Source organism: Fundulus heteroclitus, chromosome 14 (genome assembly GCF_011125445.2).
Source record: "Fundulus heteroclitus isolate FHET01 chromosome 14, MU-UCD_Fhet_4.1, whole genome shotgun sequence".
Lineage (NCBI taxonomy): Eukaryota > Metazoa > Chordata > Actinopteri > Cyprinodontiformes > Fundulidae > Fundulus > Fundulus heteroclitus.
This window is the reverse complement of record NC_046374.1, coordinates 19,234,038-19,250,938: the sequence shown is the minus strand read 5'-3', so window position 1 is coordinate 19,250,938 and position 16,901 is coordinate 19,234,038. Positions and strand designations below refer to the sequence as shown.

At 36.7% G+C, this 16,901-nt stretch overlaps 1 protein-coding gene across 1 annotated transcript in view; it reads left to right on the top strand.

Annotated features, from left to right (window-relative positions):
* LOC105937282 (phospholipid-transporting ATPase ABCA1) overlaps nt 1-16,901 on the top strand; it is a 259,683-nt gene that overhangs the window by 63,256 nt on the left and 179,526 nt on the right. The window contains exon 13 of the mRNA XM_036146479.1: nt 2,464-2,640. Within this exon, the coding sequence (XP_036002372.1) occupies nt 2,464-2,640 (177 nt within the window). The remainder of the gene's footprint in view (nt 1-2,463; nt 2,641-16,901) is intronic.

The following is a 16,901-nucleotide window of genomic DNA, read 5'->3' as shown; positions in this document are numbered from 1 at the left end:
GCTTAAACATCTGGGCTTAAACCTTTGCTGTAAAGGCCAGTAGGGTTTCTATTGTTCAACATATAAAGAAGAAACTGTTTTGCAATAATATTAACACACAAATGCATCATGGTCAGTTATTTCATTTCATGTCTCACTTCACAGTTTTTGGTCATTGGGTTGAAAACCTAAATAAAACATGAACCGGGTTGCAGACTGAATACAGCTCTATAATAAATGAACCAAGGCCTTGGGTAGAGCATAAGTTCATGCCATATAGCAGTTTTAAACATATTGCATAAAACCATTTTTTCCATGTGTTTTCATTGTGTTGCGGTTGTTTTGTATTTATATCTGGTTAAGCGGATGAAAACTACCTTGTTTGCCACAGATTCCTTCCAAACCTTGGGAATAAATTCAATTAATTACTGTAGATGCTCACTGAGGATAATCTATTGCTCCAAATGAATGTTTCTGTGTTGTTGTTGTTGTTTTTTAAACAAGGTGAGTTGAACAGTAAATATAGGACCTGATGAAGTCTGTTCCCTATGAGTATCCCAATTTAAAGGAACAACTGAAACATACACGGCCAAAATAATACATATTTTGGACATATTTCAGACAATGTGAATTATAATACCAACTCTTTTCTGTCCCTGTTGGTAAATGGTAGGGTAAAGGCATGTCTTATCAAATAGTAATATTTCTTCTTTTCAAATTGTAATGAAAACAGAAAAAACTCAAAAGTATACATGACCTACTATACTCATGCATTGCCACCTTTAACATAAAGTTTAGGTATTTTTTGTTTCTTAACATAGTAATGCTTGTTTTTTGCCAACAGTTTTCTAGCATCCTTGTAGTTAACGAATCCCAAAACCATCAGTGATCCTATATATATATATATATATATATATATATATATATATATATATATATATATATATATATATATATATATATATGTGTGTGTGTGTGTGTGTGTGTGTGTGTGTGTGTGTGTGTGTGTGTATAAAAATTGAGCAATTCTTAGTGGTTGTTGCCTATTAAACCAGTGGCTCAGATGTTAAATATCTGTTTATGAACTCCTGCAGGAGTAGTGGCCTAGTGGTTAGAGATGCACATAGCAATGTTTTCTGGCTAACAACTAGAACGCTCTCAACTTGGCAATGACGTTTTCCCCACCTGCCACGCAGCTGTAAAGTTCAATATTCAGCCTGATCAACTATTGAGAGTTGTGTTTGTGAGTTCTGGCAAGCTGACTGGTAAGCAGGCTGACTTGTAGCATTTGTGCAGTACCACTTTGTTCATGTAAGTCGACCATTCAACCCATCTTTTTCAAATCTTGTTAACAATAGCACACGCGGCCATAGTGGTAAAAAGGTGACTTATATGGATCCTCGATGTGTTGCTAAAATTAAACTTGATTTTCGCAATATCCATTTGAGAATCTGCTTAGACTGCAATATCGTCACCTTCATAAAATAATACTCTTAGTAATTTTTTCAGAAAACACACAAAATAATACGCCAATAGGTTGTTAAGTCGATTTAGACAAAAGTTAAAAAAATAAAAATTTGGCAAAAAATTACACCATTATTTTAGGAAGGTGACGATACGGAAGGAAACTGGTATGGGTTCTGTTTAGTCAACACAGTTGGGTCCAAAATATGAAACCAAATCAGTATCCGTCTGGCCTGAGTATAATCCTTATAGGACTGGCTAAGGATTGGATGGCTAGCACTTACACAGTCACCAGAACATTGGCACAAACTCATACCATGTTTGGGTATCCCACTGAAATAAACTCATCCTAATGCAATAATTTATGCACAAGCTTCAGTTAGCACTGTACCACAGTTAGCAGCTAAATGAAGTTAAAAAACTCCAAGATTAAAACTCACACGAGGGATGTCAAGTGTGTCTGATTAAAAGTGAGGGCATGAAGGTCGTTTTATGCACACAGTAGCCATATTTGATGTTGCGATTTGATGAACATAGGGGACCGTCAAGTTGATATTTGTGACCTTTAACACATTCTGATTTCTGACTATAAATGCAACACAGCAATAGGATTATGTCTAACAAAGCCGTAATCAAAATTGAATTGCTTTCATCCTGCAATGTAAAAGCAAGCACAATGTAAAACTTTGGTTGGATTTAAAGAGAGACCCTTACTCTTTGTCAATCAGTGCAATGACAGAAGCGCGTTGTGTGTAGCTTAATCGGTCCGTAGCTACAAGTTTCTTCTGGAACGGTAAGCTATGTCTTTAATAAACAAGCACAAAATTAAATCTATAAGAACAAGATATGCACCAAATGAAGGAAAATATATTTTCTCTGTGCAATATAAGCAGTTTTTTCAATCTTTTTTTTGCTGTATAATGACTTCTAAAACAGTAAGGATGGATGTCTGACTGTTCAGTTTGTGGTTTACTTGCCCTTTCCAGTGACATATCATTGTCTGACTTTCTTTTTAATAAGGTCATGGTCTCCTGGAGCCAGGGACAATCCCTTTAACGACATGCGCTACATCTGGGGAGGCTTCGCCTACCTTCAGGACATGATGGACCACGCTGTCATACGCCTACGAACGTCCAAGTCTCAGCCGCTTGGTGTTTTTGTCCAGCAAATCCCATACCCTTGCTTTGTGGATGATGCGTGAGTACACACGTTTTAATCGCTTTCCATCAGCTTGCGATTATAGGTGAAGGAAGACATTTTAAAGCGATACTTCTGTATCCGGTTTAGGAGGTGCTTCTCAATGCTCCACATAGGTAAATAATGGCACTATTAGTTACCTAAGCCCTTTTAGATTTCCCTGCAGAGAAATGCTTCAATTCATCTAACATGCTTTTAATTTAATATCTGTGCTGTTATGCTTGTGTCCTGTAGAAAGCTCCCTTGCCAATGTCAGTGTTTAAACTAAGCACTGAAAATGTACATTTGAGAGGAAATGTAATTATGTGTAGAGGGTCAGCAAGGCAGCTGGAATCAAAGAAGACAGGGAAAAAAAACAAGAGTAAGCGAAAAATATTGATTTTAGTCAAACCACAGGAAAATTTCTAATACTTTGTGTTTGTTTAATTATTTAAGCTACCACTGAGTCTCCCATGCTTTTTGGGGGATTTTTTTTTCCATTCTCTCCAAAGTGCACTTTGCCCAGTTTTTTAATTGGCAGACCATCCCTTTTTTTTCCCCTGAACATTTTTATATAGTGATAGGAGTAGCTTTTCAACTGTGAAGCCATCACCACACCTTTTGGCAGTCCTCATAAAAATTCTATGAAGCCTTATATTGTTATATTGTTGTAGCATAAGCTCCATGTAAACTGTTCACAACTGCTTATCCTTGCTGGGTCATGGTGGTTCTGTTAACTATCTCCAGCATTCATTGGGCAAGAGGCAGTGCACACCCTGGACAGGCGGAAGGTCCATCACAGGACATTTTTCAGAACATCAAATAGATTGTAATATCTGACAGAGATATTGAGTAAGTACAAAGAATAGTAACTAAATTCAGGCTTAATTACTTACTGAAATCAAACTTGTTTCCCAATATTAGCTAAAAATTAGCTGAAAAAGCCACACATCATGCCATGTTCTAAAGACATTTAAGAAAAGTTGATGAAGAAAGTCATTAAAATCTGTCAGTTAAGAATCAATTAAAAAGCCCTTCCTAAGTCTGAGATTTCAGCAATCTACAGTGTGAGCCATTGTTACAAATGGAAAAAAATAAAACTGATGAACTTCACAGGAGTGGCAAACCCACCAAAACCAGGTGACTCAACCAGTATGTTACAAAAAACCTCAGAACAACATCTAAAGCACTGCAGGCCTCACCTGCCTCTGCAAATGTTAAGGTCCATGGCAAGAAGAGTAAAAACATAAAACTGGGCAAAAAGGACATCCATTGAAGAGTCCCAAGACAAAAAAACACTGCTGATAAAAAAAAAAAATAATTATTATTATTATTATGCAATTTGGTTAATCTCAAGTTTTGCCTTTTTTTGATGATCCCTAAAACATTTGGGGAAATGTTCCACAGAGCGGCAGCAGAAAAGTTTCACTTTTTGGAAGCTGCCTTTCCTGTTGCATCTGTCAAAAAAAACAGCACAGCTTTTCAGAGCAAGAACGTCTCATAGTTGGTCAAAGATGGTGAAATCAAGAACCCTGCTCTCCCCCAGCAAATTATGAAAGAGAATCTCTGGCCATCAGTTCATGACCCTAAAGTCAGAAGCATTAGGTTATGATGCAGAACAAAGATCTAAAACCCAAACTTGATCAATGTGGCTGAAGTAGAAAGATTTAACAAAAAATTGCAGTCCACAATTCCTCCACATATACATACATATACATACATATATATATATATATATATATATATATATATATATATATATATATATATATATATATATACATATATATACATACATACATACATATATATATATATATATATATATATATATATATATATATATATATATATATATATATATCAAATGTTTGCTGGTAGTTATTGATGCCATCAGTAGCACAACCAGTGATGGTTAGTATGGATAGCTTTTTTCTCTTATATGAAATCACAATTATACAAATTTAAAAAGTTGACAATCTTGTAATACTAAGGGGACCCCCTTGCACAGTTTGGTTAATTTTACTGTTCAAATGTATTTGTAGTTTTTAATTCCTTTGGCATTTATATCTTTATAAATTTTTGTAATACATGACCTCTTGTTTATCTGAGGTATAAAAAGACGTGACACAAGGACCAAGATCTCTTAGGTACTCTACAAAATGGGAAAAACATAACAGCATGCCTTTCAAGTAAGGAAGAGTTCTTGCCCACCTGTAAAGTCAGAATAAAAGCTAAAAACGTTAAAACAACAGGGGAAATGACACACACGGCTGAATAAAGAACTTGCCTCAACACTTGTTGAGCATTTTGGCAGTAAGAAAAAAAATCTCCATTGTTCACTGTATAATAACTGGAGATGCATCTTAGGGTCACCAAGCCCTCATAACAGCTCTTTATTTTAAGGATTTTGTACGCATTTAACTAGGGATGTCAATAATTGTGGAGAGATCTGTATCATTTATCATCAAATTAAAGGAACACAAGGCAAGAGCTCTTTAGGGGTTTGGAAATGCCTTCCAGCCATACAGCAGTAGTCCCATCAATAAGGAAAAAAGAGGTCATGTCATCAACAGGAAGAATAATTGGAATAAAGATTCAGAATCAATGATGAATTGTTTCTGATTACAGTAAAATACGCTCAAAATGTACCCAAGCTAGGGGGAAATTATGTTGTTTTTATAATAATAATGTGAATTAGGGGATTCTGAGATCTTTTTTTTTTAAAGAGGAATAAAACACAAATAGAGACATGAACATTATGGGTTCACTTGAATCCTTGCAGATTTTAACGCTACACATGAACAGTTCAGTTTGAAAACACGACAAATATTTGCACACAAGAAATGGTCTTACAGCCATCCAACAATCAGCACTTTGTCTGTCCTGAGATTTGGGCAATTTCTTTAAATTATTAACATTCAAAAACTGCTTTTTCACCTATAAATAATTCACAATGGCATCACAGAAAGGAAGAACCATTAAAACGAAGCAAGCCATGATGTGGAAAAATTCTGATGGTTCTCTTTTCACAGCCTGAACTGTTTCTCCAGGGGAAAAATACTTTAGATGTTTTAATCAGTTACTCTTTTTTTATTCTTAAAGAACAAAAGCCTTGTTTCTTTTAATTTGTGATTTAATAACATAGTAAATTATACCCTCTAAATAGAAGAATGTTTAGAAGCGACAGTGGACATATTTATCATGAACACTTCTGCTCCATTATGTAAATGTACTAGACTAGGCTGCATCGTCTAACTTTCATCTGAAGTCGCTGGTAGGTTTGAAGCACGTAATGAAAAACATTTAAACACTGCAATGGTAAGGAGGAGCAATCCTCCCATAATTAAGAATAAATTGCAAAACAAATAAATATGATAATAAATGAATCACTCACCCGATGAATAGTTTAACCAATGAATTAATGTGCCATTAAATGCAACCGAGTAAAAAAGGTTTATTTAAGAACTAACTAGAAACATAAATTAATATTTCAACTTCAATTTATTTATTTATTTATGAAATTCTATCTTTTATAATTAATCTCTACGGCCTTATTCTCATTTTGGTTTCTTTAACGTCTGTTTATTTTTTCTTTCACTTTCAAATATATTTGCAAATCTTTCGTTAATTACATATTATTTAAATTTCCGACCAACATTTAATTTCTTTTAATTACTAAACATATCTCTGTCTTCTCTTATGAAGGTGCCATGGCATTATTCTATAAACTCATTCATGTAGTTGATATAGCTGCTCTAAAGAATTTCATTAAAAAATAATGTCACCTTTTTGTAGGGTGTGGTATTGGCAAGCCAGATTACGCTCCTCAGTGAAAGGGTTGGGTATGGTAATGATATGTGGCTCTACCTAGGTGACTTTACTTTGCTACAACCATACTTGGGAAACTGGTCAAATGCGCCCCCCACACCCCCTCCATCCACACCTCACTTTTCAGCGCCACACTCCGTCATGAATCCATATTATGGTATTATGGCAAGTGGAAGTATTTGTGCTGCAGGATGTAGGCCAGGCTAAGCCGAGCTGACCAAAGGCATTAACCTGGCGGCACAATTCACCACACACAGTGGGACCAATGTCCACGGTCCACAACAGCAATGCAGCTCTCCCTCTCTCTTACACTGGGCTACCGGCTACTTGCCTAACATAACAGTAACGCCTGGCCTATTGCTGATCAAACTCAAACAATTAGCCCACACAAACACAAACATTTGACTTCATGCTGTTATTCTCCTGTCCGAAGGAGAAAAGCTAGCTCTGAGTCGAACTGGAGCTGCTTTTGCTCTCGCCAGGTCCTCCACCTTGGAAACTCTAGGCCAATGTTTGTCCTCTGCTTATCTGACAACTTATTTGCCAAAGACCATTCTTTTTTTCTTTTGTGCTAATAATAGATCTGCATCGTCTGCAGGTGAACGTGGTGGCAACATTTTACGGGGAGGGAGGGAGGGGCTAAGCCCTGAGTGGCAGCTGTTCACATGCACATACGTGAATGCGTGGCTAGCCCGGCAGTACAAACTAGAAACTGGAAAACAACATAGAGAGATAGTGTGTGACATCATACCATAGTTCATTTAAATAGATACCTTTAGTTCTTTACAAAACTATGTTTTAGTTCTTTCTAGCTAAAATAAGGACATTTTGCTTCTTTAAGATGTCTCTGTTGTATTTGTATTCCCAATGGATATTCCTGAGCCCATTTGTACCCTTCTTTAATTACATTATTTTTTCACTGTATTGTCTATTACACCTCAATATGAATTTGGGAACGTAAAAGCAAACGGGGTGGGACAGAGACAGAAGGGGCGGTCTTCGGAACAGCATCACCATCTGAGCCCTGAGCAATGATGTATGAGTTAAAAGCTGGCCAAAACGGGCACAGCAGTTTGAAAAATTTGCTTTGTTTGTGTGCAGGATTTGGCATTAAAATTCACTCCACATGAGTCCACTATTCTACAGCATGAAGGATTATTCCCAAATTGGGAATATTTAAGAGAACTGCCAGTTTTTCCAAGAGTGGATGTCCAAACGTGTCCCAAGACCCTGTTTAATGTTGAGCGAAACTGCAAAACAAAGGAGAGCTCCATCTCATTCTTTATATATATCAGTTTGAATGATAAATAGTTTAATGACAGCACAATTATCACAAACATCATCAACATTTTTAGTAAGCCCTGGGTTTTAAAAACTTGAATTTAAAAGAGGGAGTCATTTCTTTTTACTATGACTGTATGCTGATATCTGATGAAAGCTAGATACAAGCTTATGCAAAATGAATCTGGATTTGATGCTGGGTCGGCTTCTTGAAGAAGAGTCTTCTTTCATAAGATAAAAATGTTACCTAATAACCCTCTTGACTTCAAACATTAGGAAATGTGTCACAGTGTTTGAGATCTTAGACTTCTCTGCTCTTAAGGCTTTTTGCTTCTGCACATTTAAACTTGAAATGAAATGAAATCAACAATGGTCTCAGCTTACATGCTTTGCCTTAATAAACAATTTTTGGGGCAAAAAATGGATTTCCCCTCTACCTGTGAGCAGTCTATCTGTCCCACACACAAATATGTCACACTGGAACCTGTTAAAGGACAGTTTGGCATTAAATATGCAATAGACAGGTGTCTGTGTTTTTCAGTGTACTTCTGAAAAGGTTTAATTTTTCTCCCTCCAGACCAAGTATTTAAAAAAATTTTTTTTTTAATGTTTCTAAACTCAATAGGAGCTGTCATCTAGCCTCAACTTAAGAGTTCTATTCAGCCACTCTGCCATAAAAGGGTGATTTGATGGGGGGCTGCTGTGCTGGTTGTAATTCTGAGTAGTTTTTAAGCTCTGTGACAGGCATTTAAAGCTCCATCAGAGTGACCTATGGGCACCTGACTCCTGCCCAGTCACCAGACGGCTATCCCAGGGATGGGTCTTCCTGGTCCAGCTGTTTTTCCATTTTACAGGTGTTGAGGACTGTAGTAATCTTTACCCAATGTACAATTTGCTACAGTCCAATCAGTCAAAGCTACAACAAAGTGCAGTAGCAATTGCTGCTAAACTTTTTGCCTTTGGATTTAGATGGAAAAGCATTTTGATCCAAATAATATATCCATTTTAATAGTACACACAGCAGAATCCTGCATGGATACAATCCCGCACCCTCAGAGCTCAGAACCGAGACCCGACCCATTATCTGCAATTATCCCCATTTAAAACCCGAGACCGCCCAGATACGTGACTAATAAAGTGCTATCCGACCCATGATCACAATGTATACACAAAGCCGTCTTTAGTCACAACGGGCTTTATTTTTGCAGCTGCAGCAGAATACCGTCTTAATAACAGGGGCAGTAAAGGCACTGCGCTCACAGGTGACCAGCCATAAACAAGCCAAACGCGGGGCCTTTTCTTTCTACCACAAACGCAATCAGCTTACAAAATCTAAAAGCTTGTGACATTTTCACAAGCTGCAAATCCACTGACAGTGTTGTTCTTGTGGTCTCGAATCACATCAAATTTCTCGGACTTGGATGATGTATTGTCCGTTATTTGGTAGTCACCAGAGGCCATTTTTGCCTGTAATCCCTCCATGACATGCCTGCTACACTGCTAGCTGTCCATCTTGCTTTGTGGCTCGTGCTATACAATGGAGTGACGTAATTGGCCGAAGTAAGAAAGGTTGTCTCGTTGCTTAAAAAATAACCATTATCTGGATCTTCTTGAATTAATTTGCTTATTAAGATGTAGAGTCAGTACATAAGAAAATATAAATGATACATTTAATTCACGCTGTAACTCTTTCAATACTACCCACCTGCATTTTGTTTACTTATACCTGTGCCCGTACCCGTGTAATAACATGGTTTTATTTCTACCCGTAGCTGAACATTTTATATGAGTACCCACCGGTATCTGGCAGGTACCTGACCCGGTGCAGGACTCTGACACACGGTTAAACCCAGAATTATGTATACGCCATGGCAAAAAGCTTGTTTCAGGTTGGAAATAACACACACACACATCTTCCGAAAGACAAGGCTGTGTACATGTGAAATCGTTTAAAAAAAACATTTTATTTTACATTAAATGTAAATTTACAGGTCAAAAACTATTTATACTTTTCTTAATAATTTCTGGGGGGAAAATCCTGATTGAGATTACAGTGTTCAAACCCTTCTTATAACTGCTGACCAGCATTTTACATGATTGCACTGGTATTATTGACTATTCATTTTTGGTGAAAGGCTCCACGTGTTTGAAGTTGGAAGGCTTCCTTGCCATCACCCGAATCTTTAGGTCCGTCCGCATTTGTTTTTTCTTTTTCAGGGGTAGTGTGCGTGACTAATGTGCAAAGGCCTCAGTCCTCAACGCAGCCGTCCCGGGTTCAAGTTTTGGCCCATGGACCCTTACGACATTTTTTAACCCTCTCTCTTAACCCCATTTTTTGTCAGCCTACTGTCAAGTAAAGGTGACACAAAATGTAAATAAATAAATAAAATAATTCTTAAATATTGATACGGGTTTTGTTTCCCTTAAATTCAAAGTAGCATTTCTCTAAATATTTTAAAGTATAACACTATTATGCTGCTGCAATGAAAACATTTTAGGAGTGTAGCAGTTTATTTATCAGGGGTGACAATAAAGGTGAATAGGGCAGAAGATACAGTTAAACCCAAATGTCCAGAATCTAAAATATTTCATGTAGATATTATGTTCATTCAGAATAAACATGCTGGTCACTTTGAAAGATTTCGCATTAAAAAAAAATACTTTGAACCCCAGTTTGCCAGGGATATGACCATTTCTGGACTTTACTCTAAACATCCTTTTTTGTACTTTCATTTTGATCACAATCTGGAATCACCTTTTTTTCTTGCACTTTAGGATCAAACTAACTGGTCCATTTTTTTTTTTTAAGTAAGTTCTGGCAAAAATAGATAAAAATGGCAAATTAAGATTAATTTTGCTGTTGATGTTAGGGGGTAAAAATGCTTTTAGAGCCACCCCTGTTTAGTCATTTTTACAAGATGGCGAGACTTTAAGTGGGGAATTTGCATCAATTTGTTTTTAGTGGAACACAGTTGCACTGCGTATGGTTGTTGCAACCTGCAGAAAGTGCATTGTTTTACTTCTTGACTTGTAAACCATAACATTTTACAATAATTAATAGAATTATGTTTTATGTGTCTATGATATGTGTAAGACAATAAATCTCTTTTAATTGATAACACTTATTTTCAGAAAGGAACATTATTAAACTTGAAATATTGATGTATAGTGATGATTATTATTGAAATAGTTCAATACAGAAAAAATACTGTATTTTTTTCTTTATCCATATTGACCAGAGGTTGCTCATAAAGCCACAGATCCTGAGCTATTAATTCAACTCTTTTTTTTTTTTAAACAGCACATTTGCATTACATTCCTTTCTAAGAGGTCCCTTTTACTGTTTGGATTAAATTGTATTATTGCGTCTCTGTGTTAGTGCTACTACTGTAGGTCATAAAAATGTCCCACAGGAACACACACATAGACAGACTTGCTTCTTTAATACGCTCTTATGTTGATTCAAATGAAATTGACATGCTCTTGCTTTGCACCATGGAAATTAGCAACGGTTTTGGACCAGTAACTTCGAAGCTGAATGGGTTTTCGTTGATTATATTAAAACGTGCAAATAATTTCAGGAGATAAAATATGAAAAATGCAAAAATCCATCCTCAAAATGAGGTGGAAAGCTTTTTTTTCCTGATGGCAGAAGTACACTGTTTGTTTTTTAAAGGGGATACAAAATGTTTTTCTGCTGTATGAATGATGACTTTAAGATTTTTGTTTTCAACCATTTTCTTGTAGAATCGTGTCTACTCCTATTGATTAGTCCAGCATGCTACTGATCTGTGATCTGGTCTATGCATGCAGTATAAAACTGAATGCCATAGTTGAATTTTGTTTTTGTAAACAGATAAAAACCTTCACTATACATCATCTCTGCTTGTTTCTATCAATGCTATGTGAATGTGAGACCTGCTGATGGGGAGCAGCGCATCAGGATCCAAACAAGACATGCCTTTGATTCAGAAACGTGCATCAGAGCACAGGCTGCTGATAAAAGACCATTTAAGGGGATATCAGGCCCCTGCAGGGGTCTGGCTGCATCCCACGCTACCACTGCAGGCCTGCGTTCAGGTTGAATGACACAGTACTGGGAGCTAAACCAGTTTGGTTATCTCATGTTTGAAGATGCCAACAGGGTCAGCTGTGGTTGAAGCTGCCCAGGTTGTTCTGGTTCATCGGGTGTTGTACTGCCAAAAATGTTGAAGGTGGAAGTGAAGACGAAGAAAAGGAAAATATTGCAAAAGCAGATGTAATTGTGGGTTTTAGGGGTCAGACGAGAACGTATTCAGCTTTTCAAAAATGTTATTCACATGAATTTGAAAGAAAAGGAACAAAGATAAAAAGAGCATAATAAGGTCTCGAAAAAAACTAATGCGTGTGCTACAGGCTATTGTCAAAATAATTCAGTCAGCATGCATTACATATGATAAACAGGAGAACTATCAAGTGTGTGGCATTCATTTTCATTCGAAAAAGTAGATGTATTAAAAATGTTCTTCAAAAAGATTTTTAGGATTCTGCGCTTCTGTGGTCCCAAAAATCCAGGTGAAATGGTGCTGTTAACCACTGAAAGACAGCGCCATCTGTATAAAAGGAGAACATGAAGCTGTCGGCTGCAGTGGCTCAGCTAATGTTCCCCATCAAAAATATTTCACAGCTGAACAGAACACCAGGCCAGATGTCAACAATGACGAACAACAAATAAACTGAGAGAAGATAGAGTTAAAAGTTGAAAAACTGGAGGGGGGGTTGGCAAAAGCGTCACAGGTTGGTTTCGATGTGAGTGGTTGAAGTAAAGATGACGGACAAGTGGTTTATCCAATCATATGCAAGGATTTTTGATCAGGCCCCTCCGTCTGAAATACATCTCCAATGGAGTAATTTCAGATGGATGTGTGGAGCCCTGCAGAACCAAATCCATCTGACGAGAGTCACGTTAGCAGTCTTCTACTACTCTGCAATGTTTGATTTTTTTTGCCCGGTATATCAGTTACTGAGTTATATCAGGAGCTGAGGGAAACGATGGCTCAACAAATCTGTGACTAAATTTAAGAATAAAGCTAGGGTTATTATTATTACCCTCTATTAATTATCAAAATACACTGATCTTATTATGACTGGACCAAGAAACCCGATATTTTAGCAGGACACAATCTTGCGTTTAAAAGAGTTGAATGAAGAATTTGGAGATGATAATAGGTAAAACAAGCAGGTGATGACTGACCCAAAACACATAATGACAGGACAGGCTGGTGATGGCTGGTGACAGAAGTTGACTGAGACATGCTGACTAGGTAATGATGACAAAGGCAGGTATTTGACCAGAGTAGTAGCTGATGAATACCTATAGAGGGCAGAGTGAGCAGTCAAAAATCCATACAAGAACACAATAAAGCTGATGGAGCACATAGGCAAAAGGAAGACAGGATTGGCTGGCGGTACGACACAAGAAATGGATGAGGTTCATGCAGGTTGTGAGATGAGACGATGTGGCAAAGAATGGTTGTGGGAGGCAAGTTTATAGGAACAATAAGTAATAATGGCACGCAGTGGTTAAAATCGGAACAACACAAACAATGCCTTACACGAACACCCACCATTTACCCAGTGGTCGTGCGACTGTGAAACTACAGTGAATTTTTACTGTCACAGGACAGGTACATAATGTTGGATTCTGTTCTATTTCTGCTCTGCTTCTTTTACTAGCTTCCATGTTTGCAGGCTGCTGCTCTTTTGCCAAAATAAAATACCAAATGCTGTACTCTTTTTTTGGGAACCCTGGGTAATCTCATATGATTGGTTCAGGAACCAGGAAGTAAACATGGGCTACACTCTAAACCGAAGTAGGTCCAGACCGTACCTCTAGGTTTGAAAGTAGAAAAACTTGACAAGGACATTGTTGATGGAGAGGACCGATTGTTTATAGGAAATGTTACTTCCATCCCTGGTGATAAATGAGAATGATTTAGGGTGATTTTACAGTAAATGTTTTAGTTATAGCTCCTTTAAATATGCAGAATCCCAGATGAAAAGGCTTAGAGATCATTTAGCAGCAGCAGGTGAAGCTGATTAAGGTGAATGGAACAGAGAAAATGGATAGATCAGCCAAAACACAAAGAGACAGAATATGAGACAGATCTAACTTTACAAAGGGTCTTTTTTATACAAAAGTGGACTATTTTCCAGATTAAGTAGGACTCCTTTAAATATGTAGAGCACCATTCTCTCTCAAATTTACTAGTGTGCTTTAAAATACACAGCTCTGAGTAAAGCAGGGAGCATGCCTCCTATGACTAATTACCTTCTTTTTCAAGGGTGCTATATTGTTTAATGAAACATGCAATGAGGAAGTAATACTATAAACAAGAACATCAATTTGAAAGAAACTTAACTGCTACCCTCTGGAAGCCTGCTTAATGTCAAGCAATATTTTCATGGACCTACCTTTAAGTAGTTGTAGATAAATACAACAAAAAATTATACAACTTGTATATAAAAAAAATTGTATTTCCTAAATATAATAATATCATAAACATTCATAAATATCATAAACATTCATAAATACAAAGTGTATTTCAAAATACTACTCACCATGCCAAATCAGTGGGAGCCCTGAGCTTGTTTATATGCACCGAGACGATCACCTGTTGGGGCAGTGGGAGAAAATTACACCCAAAGTATGTTGCTGATGCCCAGTATATGCCTTAATTTATTTTAACTTTTTTTAATTTTAACAATTCTTACATACTTTTAGGGCTGCAGTCATTGTGCAGCCTGGAAGTTTATAGTAAATTACTTTAGTAGCAGGTAGGATTATTCTTCACGAACAGTGAATGGCTTCTTAGCCTCAGCAATACGGTTAGCCACCGACATGTGACACTATCAGTGGATTTGTTGATGTGACTGAGACATGTGTCTTGACATGTATGAATAGTTAGTCATAGATGAATGTAAGAAAGAGAATATGTAAATTTTTCAAAAAAAAAAAAAAAAAAAATTCAGATTCATACATTTGGTTCCACGGAATCTGGGTCTGCAACATTTGGTCTGGGGGTTTGATACCACTATCTTAAAAGTTGTCACAGAAATGTCTCATGAGAAGCTATGATAATGATATTTTCAGTATACTCTGTTAGAAAAAACTCTAAGATTGTTAAAAGATGGTCAGACAGGACAGGGTTATGAGGAAATACTGTTATTTGTTCCGCCTCAATGTCATATGCGAGCACAAGGTCCAGCATATGAAGACAAGAGCGGGTAGACCAGCGGGTGTTTTGGGGAAAGTTAATTGTGTCAAAAATGGCATTAAAGACTACATTTAGGCTATCACTTTCAGTGTCAGTATGAATGTTGATATTCCCCACTATAATGACCTGATCAGTATTCAACACTAAGCCAGATAAGAAATCTGAGAACTGATCTAAAATTTGAGAGTAAGGTCCTGGTGGACCATACAAAGAAACAAACAGAAGTTACTTTAGTGCTTTTGCAATTTTGATGAAGAAAACTAAGGGTTAGATGTTTAAAATTGTAGCTATTTCTCAACAAACACTTTGATTAGACATTACTACATATGCTGTGTAATAATGGCAACATATTATTGGCAATGAAAATATGATACATATTAACAAATATTAAAACATGCACACATTACAATTAACCAATTTCATTTAATGTCCTCCTCCGGGTAAAAAACATGTTTAGTTTAACCAGATAACTGGAAAGTTTTATCTTTTTTTTTTTTCATTTTGTCACTGTAGCAGTATATAATAAACAATTGTTTTCTTTATGTAAATATTTAAGTCACATTTCTATAAAACAAGGAAAATCGTAATTTGTCAGAATTCATTTATATTTTTGTCTAAGTCCACTTATACCTGTAAATTAATTTCAAAATAAGTCTGTTAGGAAAACAGAGAAAATGTATAGAATGACTGACACTGTTAGAGGAACACAATAATATTTTATCCTAATGTACATTTTGTGTTAGCTAAATAAACAAACCCAAATTAGAAAATAAAGTATATTGCCTTCAGCAGACCCTTCTTTCCAGCACTGCAACTAAATGGTTGCTCAAAATGAGACAGGAAGCTTTTTTTTGAGTATGCAAACCCCCTGAGGAGAGTGTGCTCCGCTCTATCTCAGTTTATCTGTCCACCAGCTTTCCCAATTTAGGCCAGCCTGCCAATGTAACCGAAGCCCCACAACGTGCGAGCTGCCTCGGGTTCTATTACTTAAGCACCTTTGATCGATCAGCAGATGTATAATTCACGAGAGTCTTGGTGGCAAGGTTGTCAGTGTCAGACACAGTGTGCATGACTGATCTCTTTCCCCTTAGGGAGAGAACAGTCACAGAAGGAGTTAACTGACGCAGGACGTCAGTCGCTACAGCCTGTTAGGAGCAGATAATACCAGACTTAATATTCAGACTTTTTGCACATCTCACTGGAGGCTTCACATGTATCACTTAGCTATTTGTGGCAGTGTATCGATTTAATTATCTCTTCAAAGAGATGATTTTATGTAAGTAAGCTAGTGCAGGGTTTCGGATTTAGTTGATAGGGGTGTGAACTTTTAGGAAACTATTTCAACTGATCCTTTGAATAGGCCTCTGGGACCTGTTTAGAAAGGTGATAAATTATTTTAGTACTGTGCGTTGCCAAAAACATCCATTTTTCTCTTATTATACTTCTATTGCTGAACTTTTATTTCTTGCAGCTAACCATATGTAATCATTGATTTTGTACTATTTTGCAAAATACCACTGTTACTGCTACTCTTGGTATAATATGCAAAAAGCCTTAAAATAAAATCACATTTTGCAGTGGTAGCATAATTTTCCACTGAAAAAATGGGAAGCTTCTGCCTTTAGTTTTAGTACTTTTGCAGAGGGGAAAAAATGTGCTGCATAATAACTCTGTGACACTATGGTGTATCAGACTTAATGGCATCGGAGGACAGAATACCATAGGATAATAATACTGCAGAATCACTTTACAACATATTTAACATACACATTTAACCACCAGATAAGGCAGCATGTCACTAATATTTTTTTTTTTTTTTGAAGATGGTCGAAAATTCCTTGTGTATTGCACATGCGCACCACTGCTACAGACTCAATTATTTGAGACAACTGTGAGTCAACTGTAACTCAGTAA